Here is a 19,374-nt window from a genome sequence, read left to right on the forward strand (position 1 = left end):
TTATGTGATAGCATATTGAAAGAGATATTATGAGACTATTAGATAGTTTGGGGGGGGATTGGGAGCGGGTTTTACAGCACATGGAATTGAAAGTGTTAAATGATGAGCCCTGCAAGGCCTCATGTACATGACAGGAAATAACCGTAGTGTATAATATGCCCATATGATCTCTGCTGGGAGTGATCAGTACAGCACACTGTAGTCAATGGCAGGCTGCACATGTATGTAAATATATATATATAAAAATGAGCCAGAGAGGCTACATGCGTACAGGTCCACCTGCATTCAAGGGAATGCATACAGTCTTATACTAATGTATACTTGCATGCTGCAGTCACTGCCTACCATTGCTTAGAATAGGCTGACCGACAGCGGCTGTACGCTGTATGGGTCACTCCCAGCGGAGACTATACGGCCATATTGCATGCTATACCGCCATATACTGCCATGTGCAATAACCTTAATAGCTACCGGCTCAGCACAAAACATTGACTGGGACTTGGAGATCTCTTAATAAAGCAATGGGTCCAGATGGTAACCTTGCAAGAGTTGTGAAGCTTTAAAGCGAGTAAGTTCATCCGCCAACTCTGCCTCTAGAAAGCATGAAAAGTTAAACTTCGCTGCTAGAACCAATATGGTCCTTCAACTTTTTTTTTGTTAGTGCCATTTACTTCTGAACAGAAGCAATTGTTTAAATGGTTTGCCATATCTAGGCCTTCCTCAACATAAGTGTTCTTTACGGTTTGATTTTTGCGATCACACAGTGCCTTTTCTTCCTACTCCATAAATACCTACAAAGGCTTGGTCTCTTATCTTAATGGATTTAGCCATTTCCTTCACTTTCTGTGCTTCAGCAGCACTACAGATAACACGTTTGGCATCCTTTTGTCGGTTTTATACACTTGTCGATCAGCTACACTTTCGGTTTCCTTCCATCTCCTATATGGTGATTTTATAAATAATGCTGCAAGCACACTTTTGTTCGGACCGGACCGCAGGCATGATGTGCCTTGCGTTCCCGTGCGGTCGATACGCCCCCTCCTGCCCCACAACATAGTGAGCCGGCCGCAATGCGATGCTGTGCGTTCTGGCCAGAATCGGGCCGGAACGCACTGCATCTGGTGTGACTGAGCCCTAACAAGAATATGAAAAAGGAGGCATGCAAGGCATTTGTAAAATTATGCCAATAATAAACACAACATTAACTTAAGTATGTGCGCAGAGATAATACACTATAGTTTGTTTTTTTAAGGCCTAATCAGCTGTAGCGTTACAACCTCTGTCCCCTTTTAGGGAGATTATACCCTACTTCCTATTCTGCTGACACCTGTCAACTAGACAGAAATTAAGGGGAAATCTGCTCAATGAGAACACAGCCAGAAATAACCAGAGAGTACAGTAACACTTTCTTACTCTACTGGAAAACCTTTTCCTAATTCTGAAAGCCCATTGGAGAGATTTACCATTGCTTACGTTTGATCTGACACCCTTGTACACAGAAATCTCTCAAATGGAAACAAATTAACTGCTTCCTCTAATGGCAGTTAATGTAGACACCGCTCGGCACTTTTAGAGCTCCATGTTCCCAATTTAACTGAATCGTTCTGATCAGAACCCAGGGAGCAGAATGAGTCCAGTAACAGCACAGACAATGACAGTACTCACCATTCTTACTACTTCAGGGTACGTCTGTTCTGTGAGGCAGCCTCTGCTTATCGTGATGTAGTCCACCAACTCATTCAGCGTAGAGCGCTTGTATTCTTTCATTTTAAGATCGGACAATGTATCCATAAAATCAAAAATGACACAGCACTGCTGAAGTTTCTTGAGGAACAGTTCAGGCTGCTCTGAGGTTGGGGCGTCTGGAAGAAAGAACATAAGCATTGACGTGAGAAAGGCACAAAACCACCAACTGCATGTTGCCAAAACCTGTGCTTCCTGCTTGGTAGTAAAGAACAGTACCTGTGATGTACTTTGAAGGTCTACTCAAACCAAAACTGAAAATTAAGTTTTCAGATGCTTGCTACATATTGCTGTTATGCACCAGCCCACACTCGTGTTGTCAATCTGGTGATCACAAATGGGGAAAAAAAAAACACCTGCTTCTGATATTGAAAGCACACTTAAAATATAATTAAAACTCACAACATTTACAGCGCCACCAATCAGATTCCAACCTGCTTCCTGCTGTTGCATGGCATAGGCTGCAAGAAGTCTAATCCTTCAAATTCCTTTATGGAGCCTGTTAGATGGTCTGTGAAATGTGGGCACAAGGGGATTCCAGAGGATAGGACAGCTTGATTTTGGAACAGAGTGGTGCTAATGTAATTAGTAGTGAATTAACTACTTTCACTGGCTGCCTGAATTACAGTCTGCCCAGACTGAAATAAGACAGACTATGTGACCAATCGTTCTTGGCTTCAGTCATTTAGAGTTGCTGAGCTATAGGGAATGTATAGAGATGTTGTACATTTTCTTTATCATGGTCATATTAAAAAATGCTATTCCCATTTGAGACAGCAGGTGGTGCTTTAAGATTTCAGGTTTATCTCTTTGCTCCCACTGTTGAAAACAGTAAACCAGTTAACAGAACTCAATAGGTCAAGCTACCCACAAATGGGTCAGAGCAGTAATTAATGTGTTATTAGATAGATGGCTTGATTTCATTGTTTAAATCAGACATTACCAGCCTCAGTGCAAGGAGCACCTGCTAAAGTCTCTCTAGTCAAACCATATTTTCTCTGGATCGATAGATGGCGATAGGTGAGACAGGGAGGCGATAGGTGAGACAGGGAGGCGATAGGTGAGACAGGGAGGCGATAGGTGAGACAGGGAGGCGATAGATTAAGATTGCTAAAATAGATAGATATTTAAAGCAAACTGACAGGGCCTGCAAAAAGTCTACTACATGACTTTTTTTTACCAACTTCACCACTACCACCAAGATACCTTTTAGTCTGGTTTAGGAGCTCAGAAGGGAGCGGTGACGTTCCCTCTTTGTCATGTAAAAGTCCTTGGGTCTAAAAGATTGACTACAAGGCCCAAGCATTGCATCATAAAAGGAGGCCACATGCTTCCCCATACCTGGAAGCACCAGTTATTTTACACTGATGGAAAAATAAGGAGAGAAGAGGGAGCACTGGGGAGAAGAGTGGTCAGGGGGGGTGTATACAGGCCCTGTCACCTTGCCCTGAATGGGACATGGTGACAGTGTCTCCATTAGGCAAATATAGTGAATAGATGGGAATTTACAAAATCTAAAACATAAAAAACAGCCTTTGACATAACACACAGCAAGCACATAAAATAACATTTAAGAGGCGTAAAACCACTTTGGTAAATGGGGTTTATTTCCCTGCAACTTGTTTCCAACCTCCCCGCTGAATGAAACTGCTGCTGTCAAGCACGCGCTAAACTGCTTTTATGAAATCTAGTGCATTGTGGTGCCTGAATTATTTACTGGAAGCTGGGGCAGGCTGGCAGATCAAGTGTCTACACCTTGTTAATAAATAATATTATCATTGCTCATACAATGAGGCTCCATTGTTGCTACAAATAATTACTTAGCAACTTGGAAGGCCAATCAAGGCTAGTGAAGGGCTGAATAAAGACAAAGTACTTAATCAGTCAGAGAGAAAAGTAGAAACACTGAACCTGCTTCCTAGAAACAAGTATGGGAGCAGTCAAGGAATCATTCATTTCATTACCACCCGGGGAGGGGGGCAAAGAACAAAGTACATACAGGGAACACCGTCACTAGCCAAGCGGCTCACCCAAAACATAACTTTTACTCAAAGGAAATGCATGCATTCTTTATTTAAAACATTCAGCACTGAACACAAAATGTTAATGTGGTAAATATGACATTTTCACATGTAAACATTTCTGTCTACCACTTGCAGGCAGCAGGTGGCCAGATTGATCTTTCACATGCTGTGAAAATATGGACTGTTGAATGAATGCAAATGATCATCCCCCTCCGTCTTCTCCTAGAAGAGACTAGAACATCCTCTTTCCTAGTTTCCAATCACTGGCAGCCAGTTTCGGATTTGCTTTGTAAGGCTAAACAAACATTATGTCACTACAGTAACTAAAATAGTTCCATCACAGATGGTCAGATGTGGCCCGACCAGATGCTCTGCAGTTTAGCTATATTCACAAACTACTGCTCATGATACATGTACACACTGATGTGTCTGCTCGAAGGTACAGGCTTACAGCCCTCTAAAGTCTATGGACACAGTGTAATAAACTCAGGGGCCAGTTTTAGAAGAAATACAAGTTATGGATTTGACACACTACATATAGGAGTGTCTTCCTTTCATAATGATTTACTGAGCCACACAAGCCCTTACATTTCTATACAGCAGAAAGATAAAGGTTTAGGGGTTTGCAGGGTTCAGAACGTCATGGTGTCACTCATCTTAAAAGAGAGCGATGGTCCAACCTTTTTTGGACATAGTTCTCTTTAGGATCACAGGAGGACAATTACTTTGTCCTCCTGTAACCCAAAACTCAGCATATAGCAGGGTATTGCCCGCTATATGCCAAAAGCCCAGAGCCGGGCTGCATCCAGGAAAGATCCCAACAATATTGTCAGGACACAACTCGCTGGCTGAATAACAGCTGGCTCTGCCTCTCTAGAAGCAGAGCCAGCTGTGCCCGCTCTTTCCCGTCATCCATTCCTCCAGTCGGCGCTGGGAAAACGGAGAGGGGAGGGGGGGTATACCTGCGGGGAGCGGTGAATGACAAGTCACCGCTCTCTGCAGGGAGAAGATCAGGAAATGAGCGATCAGCGGGATATGGTAGCTTAGTTCTTAAATCAATGGACCCACTAGACAGGGAGAATAGGAGTGCACTTCGTTTTAGTTCTCTGAATTAGGGATGCACCAAAATTTCGGCCGCCAAAACATTTCGGCCGAAAACGGTACTATGAGCAAAATGCCGATTGTACCTAAAAAAAAAAAAAAAAATGGCCGAAAATGCGGTGCATCCCCAGCTTCTCTCCTCCCCGCAGGGAGCTGTGTCCCCTCCAATCCCTACTGCTCTCCCCTGTCTTTGATGGCAGCGGGGATTGGAGAGGACACAGAGCTGATCCAGCTGCCGGTATCCAGCGGGGAGAAGAGAAGCTGTCACGGGGCTGAGCAGGGCAGTGCAGGGGAAAGAACCTTCAGGATGCTGAGCGGAGCAGTGCGGGGAAGGGAGCTTCGCTCCGGTGACAGGTGGGAGGGGGCGAAGCAGTCAGGATGCCAGTGGAGAACAAACACTGAGCGATCAGTACTGATCACTTAGTGTTTGTAAAAACCTGAGGACATAGGGATTACTATGTCCCCAGTTTATGAATGAACAGGAATTGCTATACATCACTTCCTGGTAATTTATGAATGGGGACTATCTGATCACTTTGTGAATGAACAGAAAGCAGCTCAGTACAGAAGCTTCCTGCTCATTCATAACTGCATTCATCATTAATATTTACTAGTTCCACATTGTGAATACACAGGAAGCCTCTGTACTTCCTGTTTGAGTGCTAGGGCTGCACACAAAAAAGTGGAGACTGAGTCCTCAATCTCTTTTTCCATTTTAAAAGGGAAATATCAGGGGTCTGTTCAGATCTGATATTATCCCCAAAGCTCCCAACATTAAAGTAAAAAAAAAAAAAAATTTAAAGGGGGGAGGGGATTTTGGGCCTGAAAAATGTAGAAATTTTGGTTTCCGGCTAAAAATATAATTTCGGTGCATCCCTACTCAGTTACGAATTATATTCAAGGTCATTGTTTCAATCTGACTGGTGACTGAGTAAACTCTTAGAACTAGCATGATCATTTTCCATAAGGCTTTCTGTGGGAGACAGCAAGGAGGGTGCTCCAGCACAAACAGCAGATGTGTTCCAGGATCAAAGGAATACAGACAAAAAGGGAGAGTGGAGGGTAAGCTGGTCCACAACAGCAATGTCAGGGTGAAACAATGGACTATTCAGCAGCTAGGCTAAATTTACTACATCTCTGTAACTAACTTTTACCTAAAATGCACCTTTAATTACAAGATGCAAACACCAGCTGTGCTCTGTAAACCAAAAACAACTGCACAGCAATTCTCATTCATCTGATGAGATTTGACTCTTAATGTGAGATTTAAGGTGCTGCCAAAAGTTACAGAAAATATTACATTCTTTGCTATGCAGTTTTACCATTTCTGGCTAAACTGACCAAAATTACCAAAACCATTTCATATTTTTAGATGTAGTTGATTATCAAAAGCAAAAACATTTCCATCTTCACAAGTTAAATTAAGGTCAGGTTTTTTTTTTTCCATCTTTATTTTGGTAATTGAGTCTAAAGCTACAGCACATTACCAAAGGAAGGAAGCGTGGCACTATCTTGCACAATAGAGAAGACATATCCTGATTCCTGGCTGTACAGAGTTGGCAAATACATCCATGTGCTGTACTAAAAATATGAACACATACACTGGCTTTGTTATAAAATGGATGTGGATCATAAAGGCCTGTCTTGCCGGTGCTGCCATCATGGACTAAAGTTCCCCATCGACCACTAGCCAAAGAAAGTGTGTCCCGGTACTACTTTTGATAAAAAAAAAAAAAATTTGTGTTCAAAACAACAAAATGAAAAATTAGTTTTAAAACAATAGGATTCTCTCCAACAGCAGGCACATCGTACTACACCAGTAATGGGGTTATGGAAATGCTAGGTGCTTGGCTATTAAGCTGATGCTATTGCTTTCCGTCACTGACTTGCAAGTACAGTGGTAAAGAATCTGACTTTTCTCTGAATTCTGTGTGCTTGTTGCAGGTCAGAGGTGAGAAATGGCAACACCCATATCGCTTTCCTAACAGGTGTATTTTAAAATAGTACTATATGCAAATAACTAAATTATTATACAGGATGTATACAGTGCCAACAGTTTGCACAGCGTTTTACAAAAATTTTAAATATTACAGAGGCTGCCAACACACCCAATGCCTGGGGAAAATTATTCTTAATCCGTGCAGTGGTGCTCCCCCCCCCCCAAATCCCCAAATGATGTTATTGTGCCCAAGCATTACATCCTGGTAAGGTAACCTCGGCAGTGCATTGCTGGGAAATCTCAGGGAAAGGCATTTTCCTCCCCTGAGATGATGTGCATGTGTGTCTAGTCACATGTGCCAGAGTGTTCCAGGAAGTAAAGGGAGATGGATTAATTTGCCCTTAGTAAAAATAGCCACTGTGAGAAGACTGGGAAAGAAAAGAGAAATAAGGAATGCAAAGAATACAAAGCCGGCAATTACCTAGAAGTATGTGTGTGTAGATTATTACTAAACATGTTTAAAAGGTGTGTTTGTTGTTATATTGAAGATACGGGTAAAGGTCCGCTTTAACCAGTTGACATCCGATATATGTGAAACACCCGGTAACGGGTGTGTGCATTTAGCGGGTCTTTTCTGCCCGTTCGTGCCCGCTAGGGGGCGCGCGCGAGCAGAAAAAAATTGCCGTCTGGAGACGGCAACCCGCAGATGCTGCAGTGCCGTCCGTCCGTTTTTTTTACTACGGGCGGACGGCAAGAGGTTAAGCATGTGGTCACACTGACTGACCAGTATCTAGCTAGTCACAAAAGGGACTGGCAATGCCTAGCCCTGCTCACTGACAATGATTGAAAGAAAGTCAGTGCAGACCACCCTGGTGCACATGGCAAATGTATTTTACTTATAATGTGCAGAGACTCTACAACATTTCCCCCCAGCTGGGAACTAGGGGTACATAAGCTGGTTTTCCAGCAACCATTTCAAAGTTATAACGAAGTTAATAACGTTTTAAGGAGCACACTGGTTTCAAATCAATAAGTGTGAAGCGTAGGAGGGGGGAGAGACTATGGGACCAAGTGAGAAAGTAAATTTCTAGTCCCATGATCTCCCGCAACAAGATCAAACAAGGCTTTTATATTGCCTTTGGTGTAACAGCATCCTCATACCAATCACTCAGTAGCTAGATGTGCATTACTACACTACACAGAGACTCCAGTGAGCAGAGGGAGTAACCACTGGTCTGCATTATCCCAGGCTCTGGATTCGGTGTTTCTAGAAGATTTTACTGGGGCATCCTGGTGAACAATGTTGAGGGGGAAAAAAAAAAAAAGCTGTCCCCCGTGATGTCTACAATAAATCGTTTTAAGTACTTCTGAAATATACAAGAACTTTTTGTCGACCAAGCCCAGTTGTGTGCTGGCTAAGCGCCAATGCCTTATAGGCTTGTTCATAAAAAGCTCCCTTAACAGACAGCAAAGCAAAGGCATTAGTACAAATTTAATAAATGTAAAAAATTCACCAGCATTTCAAAGTAAATTAAAGGCTTGATTGTTCCGTCAAAAGGAGATTTGTTTATATAAATACTGTTTGCTCGTGATTTAATCTCACTACTCTATTTAAAAGCATTTATGTAAGCAAAGTATGTTATAAAAAGAAATAAAAATAGTTTTGTAGGCACAAGCAGCAGAGATTGCATACCATCCCTACATTCTGTGAAAATATAAAAAAAAAGGAGGAAAAAAAAGAAGAAGAGGGACGAAACAAACACAAACCTAAGAGCTAAATTTTCTAGCCTCAAAAAAACAATACTAAAGACTTTGAGGATGCTCCTCCACAGAAACACTTTTTGGAAAGATGTTGGCGGTGTTGTCTGTACCCTCCCAATTGAGAACGGTATCTGCCAGTGCAGACCTCAAAAAGAAAGTGGATGTCTCACTAGTTAATTTGGGCAAAGCTTCGCCTTTTATCTATTGTTTTTGGGGGTTTTTTCAGTGCATACACTAGTTAAACATCTGACAGTACAGGCTATATACTGAAAATGAAGCGCAACAACAAAACGTGTTGCCCCACATCCACCAATCAAAATCTGGGAGGACATCTGGAGCATTTATATTTCATTGGCCCGGGTTAAATAGCCAATAAGAGCCCCTTTTATGGTCGCATTACAGTAACACGTGGTAAAAACACGTGTTTTAATGCAACAAGCAGTAACACGTGCACCATGACACCCTAATGTACAGCACGTCAATGACCAATGTGTCAGAATGCACATGGCATGCCTTGCAGCGTGTTGCGTAGAAAAAAAACAAATTAAAAAAATGGTGCATGTCTGATTTTTAGGGTGTTAAGTGCACTGCCAGCCCATTCAGAATGATGTGCCGGATTGGAAAAGACAAGTTCACTGGGTTACTGAATATGCTGCTTGGTTTACACAGATAGCCAACTAGAATGAAAATCTACAATACTGATATGAAACTATTGTACCACAATCATGTTAAATGACGTTCTACTTAAAAATAAATACAAATTTACTGGTAAATAAAACATTTACTGGTAAATTTGACCTCTCAAAAAGAGATAACAGTATTACCCCTGACAATGCCTTAATCTTGTTTCCTGGACTAAGATGCTGGTCCATGGCTGGTGCAATCATGTTAAAAAATAGGAGGAATGCACCAAAACAGCATATCGGCTGAAAGTGGCACTTTGGGCAAAATGCTGAAAGTATCATCTTTTGCCCGAAATCGCAGTGCATCCCTAGTTTCTCTCCTCACCGCTGTTCTGTGTCCCCTCAGACACATCCAGCGTGGAGGACAGAAACTGTCAGGAGGCCGAGCGGGGCAGGAAGGAGAGCGCTGTGAGCGTGTCACAGGAGGAACTCCATTCCCACACTGCCCGGCTTCCAGTAACAGATCAGGAGAGCGTTGTGTGGGAAGAGACAGCTTTCACAGGAGGCCAAGCCGCCGGTGAGGAGTCAGCCATCAAATGAGACCGAGCTCTCCTCCTGCACTGCCCGCTCAGCCTCCTGTGAGAGCAGATTCAGGATGGAGAGCGGTACAAGCAGTCAGCGATCGCTGAACATTTGTAAATAAATGGACATAGTATGAGCTACTATGTACCAGTTATGAATGAATGGGAAGTGAACTACATCACTTCCTGTTCATTCACGATTGTGTACATAGTAACTCATACCATCCCCACAATGTATGAATGACAGGACCACGGAGTATAGAGGATTCCTGTTCATTCAGTGCTGGGGCTGCAGAAAAAGATTGAGGACTCAATCTCTTTTTCTATTGTAAATGGCAATTACCAGGAGTCTGTTTACACCCCTCATATATTACTGAAGCCCCCCAACAAAAAAGTGAATAAAATAAAAAATTAATTTAATTTTTTTTAAAAAAAAGTTTAGAAAAAATAAATCATTTCTTAAAAAGTTAGACATTTTTTTATTTTCGATTTCGGTCTCAAAATTTAATTTCGGTGCGCATCTAAAAAATATCTTAGCTGCAGCATTTATATTTACACACTCATACCTCAGCTGCTGTGGCTGTCAAACCAGATCATACAAAAATGCAGCACATTTGTGTGTTTGTTTTTTTTAAACTGTTGCTGCATATGACAACATATCATGTAATTGTTCTATGCAGACATACTTTAGATTCTTGGTCTGAAGCATAGCAGGCTGCACACTGAGTGACAGTTGTCTGGCAGCCACAGACCAGCACTAAGCCCAAGATCTGAATCAACCAGTTTCTGGGTTATTACACTTGCATCCAAGCGCTAGCAGCAGGCAATCCGCATTACATCTCGCAACCTAGGGCAAGCCTCTCTCAGCTCCCCAGGCAAGCCATTTCCACTTCCGCCATGCAGTGACAGGCTCAGCAATTAAAAGTGGGGTGGGCAGATTTTGCTGTGCAGGCATCATACAGCTTCTAGCCATGGCCCACAAAGTGCCAGCGGAAGAAGAATGTCTTGCTGCCGATGAAAGGGGAAGGTTTGAGGCTTGTTCGTTAAATTACCCTTAATATGATCATTTAATATTCATCTGTTAATATTTTGGTATAGAAAAAGTATCATAGAGCCAGCTTTAAAAAAAAAAAAAAAAAAACAACACATGATGCTTACAACAACCCATATTCAAGTAGACCAGTTATGCCCAACAAACTGCTTGCCAGCACTTAGCGTATGTTCTAATGTCCTCCAGAACTTAATCACATGGGGCGGAATACTGAGTAACAGCAGCTCCAATGGGCTTTACCCCTAGAACCAGATGTCAGTGAAAGTAGCATTAAGAATCCATCAGCTCCTAGACTTCTGCTCCTGAACGACCGACAGGAGTGCAGTACAAGAGTGTTGTCCACTACTGTAACAATGAGTTGGGGTGTCCTTCAATGCTTTGCAGTAATGCACAGTAAGACATACGGTACATTTTATCATGCTTTAACGCAACATAAAATTTGGGAAAATCTAAACTATTGTGCTGCCCTTTAGACATGTCTAGTGTGGCACCCAAGACCCTCTATAGGTCACCAAATTAAACACAAAATGTGCTACAGTTTCTTTATCTTTAGGTCAGGTGTAGCCAAACTCCGGCTCTCCAGCTGAGGTGGAACTACAAATCCCATGAGGCATTGCAAGATTCTCACAGCCACGACTCCCGGAGAGAGATGCATCCTGGGACTTGTAGTTTCACCACAGCTGGAGGGCCGGCGTTTGGCTACCCCTGCTTTAGGTCATGTCTCTGCACGGAGTATTCAGTTTGAACCTATGGTTTACCTGAGTGACCCCCTTCAAGATTTTAAATATTTTTCTCAGTGTGTAGGGCCAAGTAAAATGTATACACATATGAGTCACACAACCCTGCCATACTAGTAACTAAAAAGCAATACAGCTAGAGAAGGGTGACACCACAATTCAGAGTTTGAAGCTGCAGCTAACTAAATCTTTAGGTCCAATCTGCTTACTGGACTAGGAATGAGGCTTACAACCCCTAGATAGGACTTTCCTTCCAGCAAGGTTCGTTTACGGTCCACAGTGTCACCAAAGCAGCATGAGGCGACGAAGTGGCAGACTGGTTTCTTGTGCCACACTATCAGCATTTTGGTCCCACTGTAGGGAAGGGGTAGGCAAACTCCAGCTGTAGAGCAACTTTAAATCCCTTCGTGCATCTGGGAGACACGGTCAGTCTTGGAATGCCTAATGCAATCTGTAGCTGCACCACAGCTGGAGGGCCGGAGCCTGCCTAGCCCAGCAGAAGGGGAAAGGAAGTTTAATTGTAGTCTTGATAATTTAGGTGCAGTAGTTTAAGACACAAATCACAATGAAGTAACGGAGGACCCTCCAAAAAAATGAGCAGATGTCTGAAACATTAAACGACAAACGAAAAGGTAGAGCTAACTAAACCTTCTCCTAATCCGATCCTCGAGATTTACTATCAATTTACCTATTCAGGGAAAAGTAACAGGTTCCTTTGTATGAACAGCTTCTCATCAACCAATACACTTAACTGTGTGGATGGAGTAATCTCCACCTGGGCCAATCTGTTGCACTTTTTCCATCTGACCAAAGAAAATCTGCAGATAATTGTAAGGTGTATGGGCACCCTAAGGCCCCATTCACACCAGGGCAGTAGCGTTTCAGCGCAATTTTTGAAGGGCGTTTTTGGGCATTTGTAAAGCGTGTTTCAGCGCTGAAATGTAATTAAAAACGCGATGATCAGCACGTTTGCATTGAAATCTACGGAAACCGCGCGACAAAAGTAGCTCAGGGAGCATTTTGGGCGACAAGCGTTCCAGATCGCACACTTGCATTAACGATCCCCATAGGAATGTATGGGATTGTTCATGTAGGCGTTTCAGCGGGCAAAAAAATCCACGTGCACGAAAGGCCCCCCGGAGTGAACGGAGCCCTAGAGCCGCGAGTACAAACCTTGTGCAAACTCCATGTTGTAGTTGAAAACTACACAGAATTGGCTTCTTCCATTTCATGACATGACCATGGCTAGGCCTGGGTGCGGAGATCACAAAGATGCCCCATACCCAGATGTACTGGGGGCCCAGGCGGAACAGAGGAGAAGATATCCGCAAGTGGGGAAGTTTTTCTTGCAAGAGAACCCGTCACATTTCCCTTCATTGGCAAACTGACAGATTCTATTTAACCCGAAGGGTACCCCTTAACTTAAACCTTACAGTAACTTGGACAGACCCCTAAATTTACCCTAAAAGTCGAAAAAAGTAAAAAATACTATCAACATTACAATACAACCAATACAAGTTCAAAGCCAGCGCGCTGAACAAATGGAGGATAATTATTGTACAATTACCCCAAATCTGCACACTTGCAATACGTAAACACGCTATTACTGAATAAATGGATCACTGCACATAACCAGTTTCATATTTTTATAGAGGTCCACTTGAACAAGTTAACTTTCGGTTTTTGTTTAATACTGGGCACAGCATGACATCAAACACAACTCAGAATGGAACAGCGCCGCAATACAACACACATGCACTCGCATAGAAAGTAACCTGTGGGTTAGCAGGAAAACCGCTACCATCATCCATAAATTAAACAGAGGTATGAGCTGCCATGAAAAGGACACCCACCAGGTGCTTATAAATTATTTCCATCAAGATACAGCCCGGAAAACAAAAGCTACACGTACACAAATCCCAATGTTTGGAAACATTGCAAAGAAGTCTTTTAAACCAAATTACCTGCAGGTTTTTACAGGAATGAATGAACACTACACGGTAGAAGGTCGCTTTCATGTTCAATAACGCCGTACTGAGTGCTTATGTGAATTTCCTGCATGCCGTTACGTAAATAAAAAAGGTGTGTAGGTGGAAAGCATTGATCCTTGGTAACCACTAACAATGCAAACTTGTGGGAGACCTCAACAAACACGACATTTTCCTCAACAAAGAGAAAGTTGAATGTAAAAGGAGATAAACATACTTATCACAATGCCAAACTAATTTTAGCCCTGTGTGGTAAAATAAGAGAAAACCATAAAAATAGAAACCGTAGTAACACGAGCATTGACGGCATAAATCTGTGTGAAAGGAGATGGTATTAACCCTTTCATGACTGAGGCCTTTTTTTTTTTTCATTTTTTGCACCCATCTTATATTCCACATTTTAGGCCTGAAAATGACTCCCAAACATTATATATTTTCTGAATGCCAAGACTCTATAGAATAGTGGTAGTTGCCAATTTTTATGTTGCGCAATATTAGCGCAACTCCTTATTAAACCCCAACATTTAGTGAAAAATTTAACTAAATGCCCTAAAACACAACAAAAAATACCCATTTTTTTAAATGAAATATAAAAGATGAGGTTACGAGTAAAACGATACCCAACATGCCCAGGTTACAAATTGCGTGCGTCCGTGAAACGGCGAAAAACTGCAGTACCCCAAAAAGTCCATAGAAGACGCTTTAAAAGCCCCCACAGGTCATCAATTTAGAGATACCCCAAAATACTGGCCCTAGAATGATTGCTCTCACTCCGGCATGTGCGGCGATACCCACCATGTGTAGCGCGTTCGTCGTTTTCATACGTAGGCGCACCCGACGTGGCGACGCGCGTGCTCACGGGGGCGGGGGACTTTTAAAAAAACTTTTTTTTTTTATTATTAGATTTATTTTAAAAGCTCGCACTTCAATAGCTTATAGCTGGGCTGCAGGAGCCCAGAACTGACAGCCCAGGGACCGGAAGTGATACAATCTGCATCTCTCCCGGTCCCATAGAAAGGGGAGGGGATCGATGAACGGAAGTTCGTCGACCACCTCCCCGCGGACACCAAGGAAGTCTGTTTAAACAGCCCCGATGCTGGCGACGTACACTGTACGTCATCAGTCACGAAGGGGTTAAAATATCCACAAGTAGAATTCAAAGCAGACTTCTACTCAAATGTTAATGTTAACTTACAGCTATGGATTCATTCCTGTTGGGATGAATAGAGAGAGTGGGAGAAGGGCAGGACTACTTACCTTTCCTCTACAATGAGCTGCACCAGGTGCCCTTTTTAATGGCCATAGGACTAAATAGGTGAGCCATTTGTTTTTTATCAATGCTAAAAAGAATAAGCAAATCGGAACCGGATCCCTCCTTTCAGCTTCGTTCACACGGGCGAGCAAAGGGCCAGTAAAAACAGGTGGTTGACCCATGTTTTTGTGGAAAGGTTCTTGTCGCACTCCTTACCGGAGATCCCATGTAATGGGAACGGTGCTCGTAATGACTGTGGATGTCACTTCTATATGCATAAGAAGTGTGAAAGACGTCGTCACCAGCACACCGAAGATCCTTTTGGAATCACCAAATGCTCATTTTATTGAACAAGTTGTCAGAACGGATACAATCGCTTTCGGGACCTCACAGGGTCCCTTCATCAGGCTTCAGCATTGATGATGGGACACTGATAAAGGGACCCTGCGAGGTCCCGAAAGCGATTGTATCCGTTCTGACAACTTGTTCAATAAAATGAGCATTTGGTGATTCCAAAAGGATCTTTGGTGTGCTGGAGACATATTTCACATTTATCTGATCCATGTTTTTGCCACCCCTGAACCGCCCACCCAAAAAAAATTAAAAAGGCAAACCTTTTTAGAAGAAAAAAATAAATGCATACTTCTTTATAAAAGAAAATTATGTGCATTCATTGATTTGTATTTTTGTTTGCATCTGAGCCAGTAAAGCATTGCAAACATCAATGGATCACAGAGGTCATGCCATGGCTGCAGATTCTCGCTCCCATCCACGTATATATACCTTGATAAAGATATTCAGCAGTATGGATGGGAAAAAGAATTGGCTACAAATGCAGGGACATCACCGCACTTCTCATTAGGCACTACAAGCCCCTCTGCTGTGATAACGGTCAAAGGATCTGTGAATGAATGACGTAGCTGTGTGGGCGGAGGCGCACACACAGCCACGCTGAATTCAAAAGAACAACACCAGCCTGCGGGGTATGGGTATAACATGAAACATGGTCAGAAAAGTAAACTTGGCCTTTAATGAAGCAGCCGCTCATGCTTGTACACATGCCACGGCCATGATCCCTTGCGTTGTAGCAAAATTTAAAATACTAACTGACCGAATTTCGACGATCGACTCAACGAATTTTGGTTTGCGCATGTGCAGTGTTCATGTTGCGTACGATTCGAAAAAAGTTTTCCAGCCTGACTGATTGAGGAAATTCAGCCAAGAGTACGGTAATTCTGATTGTTCACTTCCCACCAACTGGCTGTGTATTGTTCTAAAACACGTCCGTGTTCAATTTCCGAATGATAATCGCAAGGTGTATGGGCGCCTTGAGTGAAATTTGGCGATGTTCCATCTGTGCTGTTCTTCTTGCTGAAGACATGAAGAAGCGAAGCCCTGCCTCTAATAATTTGGCCTCCTCCATACTGAGACGCAGTGAAACCAGGCATGGTTAACCTATATGGAAGTCTCATTATGCAGTATTTTTGCATGCCAAAGTGGTACATTGTTTTTAAAAATAATATAATAATTTTAAAAAATGGTTCAGTAAATGGGAATCTTGGGGGCGCTGCCTGATCCATACCACAGTCAATAGAGTACCAAGTTCGCACATCACTGAGCTCGGTCGCAGAATGGTCGCTGTCGTCACTTTGTGACTAATGACGAATTTCCGCGCGAATCGCTATCGCTCAATCCTCCGGCCCTCCAGCTGTGGTGGAACTACAAACCCCATGAGGCATTGCAAGATTCTCACAGCCACGGATATGACTCCCAGAGAGAGATGCATCATGGGATTTGTAGTTTCACCACAGCTGGGGGGCCGGAGTTTGGCTACCCCGGTCTAAAATAAAAAAATACTCACCTGGCTGGCTGCTAGACCAGTCCCCATAGCCTATCTCTCCATCGGCGGCGGCATGTCTAATACACCGTATTGGACATGATGACTTACAGGACCTCAGACACCATAGTAGAGAGGAAGCGAAGCTACAGGGACCAGTCTAGCATGAAAGTCAGTTTGTTCTTTGGTTCCAGCATGGTGTTTACAAAGACCACAATCATCTCACCCATATAAATTTGAGTAACAAATAATGACACTCTGTTAATAGTCATGCTAAATTATCACATTTATCATGAACCATTGAGCAACCACAAAATGACATCCATGCTCCACAATGGGATGTGTCTAGGACATCATGAAATACATTTGCCAATATTCCATTATATGAAGGTTATATTTATGGTAATTATGCATTATTCTTAAACATTTGAAAGCTTTGTTTTTATGACAGCAAATCCACGTTCTCACAAATCCACAGGTATATGTTAATGTGCACATAACACAATGGTCAGGACTGAACAGCTGTACAGCTATTGACAGGGAAGGTTGTTAACCACAGGAAATAAAATCAACCAGGCCTGTTAAAGTGTGACGGAACCACCCTATTATAGCCCAAAAACGCACTCTTCACACTATATTATGTCCCACCATTACCTTTTCCTGATCCTGTAGATAGAAACAGCTTTTATTACTCTGTGACATCACCACCAACGTTGTTAAAGTCTTGCAGGGACATCTACTGGGAGCTCAGTTCCTGTTGACCTAGCCACAGGCCCCCCAGAACTGCATCTCCCAAGAGTACTTCCCCTACCCACAGTACATGGAGACTTCAAAAAGGTAGTCAAAGCAGCAATACTGTTTTGCTGGGGGGGAAAAAATCAATGTATACACATGGAGGGGGGCAGAGAGGGATGGTTATAGGGGTAGTTCTGCAGTCCAGCAGGCAGGGCTGATAACCCTGTTAAGGCTGTCGGTGCAAAAAAATCTACTTAAAAAAAGAAGTCTGATGAACACTGTTTTAGAGAGATCAACGGGTATTCTTTTGTACTTGCAGTATTTGTAAAGGGGTAAAAACATGGGGAAATGTACCTATACTGCAGAGATGAACTGAACATGTTTTTGTTTCTAATCTTTCCCTGATAAACACTTTAAATTGGTAAAGCCTTCTATAGCACTAGGTCAATTAGAATAACTGAAGTGAAATACTATCATGTTTTTCATTCAAAGATATTGGTCTAAGTTGAAAAGACTATAGTGCGGTAGTTGCAAATGCTCATTTGAGCTGTCAGAGAAGTACAATGATCTGGAACAAGCGTGAAGGACGGGTGTTCAGGCTTTTCAGACTTCGGTGGCTGTCTGCTTGCTCCTGGTCAGCAAAACACTAGCAGGGTTATTCACAAAAGGGTGAAGAGTTTGGAAGAGTTTGGAGAAGTGGACAATCTAGGCCAAAATAGCTAGTTTGGAAAAATTCTCTAATTCAGCTCACTTTACAGTTCAGCTATGTTGTCCTAGATTGTTCACTTCTGCCTCCTCCAAACTCTTCACCCTTTTGTGAATAACCCTGATGGTAATGAAATGAGGATGACAACCCTGGAGCCTACATCCAAATTAATCAGTGAAATAAGCAAAAAGTCAATTTATTGCAGGAATATTGCCATTCAAAAACTAGGGCTTTTGGAGCCACACAGGGTCCCCTTCATCAGGCTTATTCTGACCCTGATGAAGCAGACCCTGTGTGGCCCCCCGAAAGGGCTAGTTTTTGAATGGCAATATTCCTCCAATAAATAGACTTTTGCTTATTTCACTGATTACTGGTGTGCTGGTGACATTTCCACAAATTCAGTTTATTCACGGTGCCATCCGCGGTCACTACAAGCATCTACCTGTTCATCAAGTTATCGTTAGCTGGTAAGGAATGCAACAAGATATACCTATTCATTACATCCAAAATAAGTCAGAAATGGCAGCATTTAAATATTTCAATCCTCAGATAGAAGTTAGTTTATTTAAAAACTGTAAACCTATCATGCCTCCTAAAGTTAAGTTTGTAAGCATTTTAGAAGGGTTTAAGCCCTAACAAATAGAATACCGGGAGCCTATCAATATCATTAAATGAAAAGAAACCAAAAAACACAAAACAATGGTGCAGACACTTTAGAATGCAAAAAGGCTGAGCTTTTCTATTAGAGAAGGTTCATTTGCAGACACACTTGGCTGTAACATGGAAGGGAGTTAACTTCCTGAAGACTTGCTGATCTGTGTGATGTCAATGTCTGACGGAGCCCTTTCCCTTCACAGGATAAAAAAGAAAAAAAAGTAACCCCATAGGCTGAACGTCAATAGTAAATACAAATATAGAATCTGAATATCAAATTAAAACAAAAATAATGTGGGTGTAAAAACTGCAATTACAGGTAGTAAAGCACATACAGTAGCCTTTTTTTTACGGTAAAGTGGTACTTAATGAGGCACTGACAGAAAACAAGCAAGCAGACTAGAAGTTCTAACCCAAGGCTGTTCACGCTAAAGTTAAGCGTGCAGGCTAGTGTGCCATGTGAGATGGGGATGGGGTGCTTGTATTTGTGACAGCATCTTTAGACCACCTCACTACTCTTACAAGAAAAAAAAAAAAAAAAAAAAAAACTCACTTGGGAGGAGCCTTCAAGTATAACAAGGGCCTCCGGGTCGGACTGCAGCCCTTGTTCATTCCAAAACGTTGCAGTGCAAAGTGCAGAGG

At 42.5% G+C, this 19,374-nt stretch overlaps 1 protein-coding gene across 2 annotated transcripts in view; it reads right to left on the bottom strand.

Moving 5' to 3' along the window:
* The window catches only part of PPP2R5E (protein phosphatase 2 regulatory subunit B'epsilon), a 64,573-nt gene that overhangs the window by 34,964 nt on the left and 10,235 nt on the right, over window positions 1-19,374 (bottom strand). For both annotated transcript variants that reach the window (XM_018556160.1, XM_018556152.1), the window contains exon 2: window positions 1,666-1,862. In XM_018556160.1, coding sequence (XP_018411662.1) covers window positions 1,666-1,862 — 197 coding nt within the window. The remainder of the gene's footprint in view (window positions 1-1,665; window positions 1,863-19,374) is intronic.

Source organism: Nanorana parkeri, unplaced genomic scaffold (assembly GCF_000935625.1).
Source record: "Nanorana parkeri isolate BGI_ZX_2015 unplaced genomic scaffold, ASM93562v1 scaffold12, whole genome shotgun sequence".
NCBI lineage: Eukaryota > Metazoa > Chordata > Amphibia > Anura > Dicroglossidae > Nanorana > Nanorana parkeri.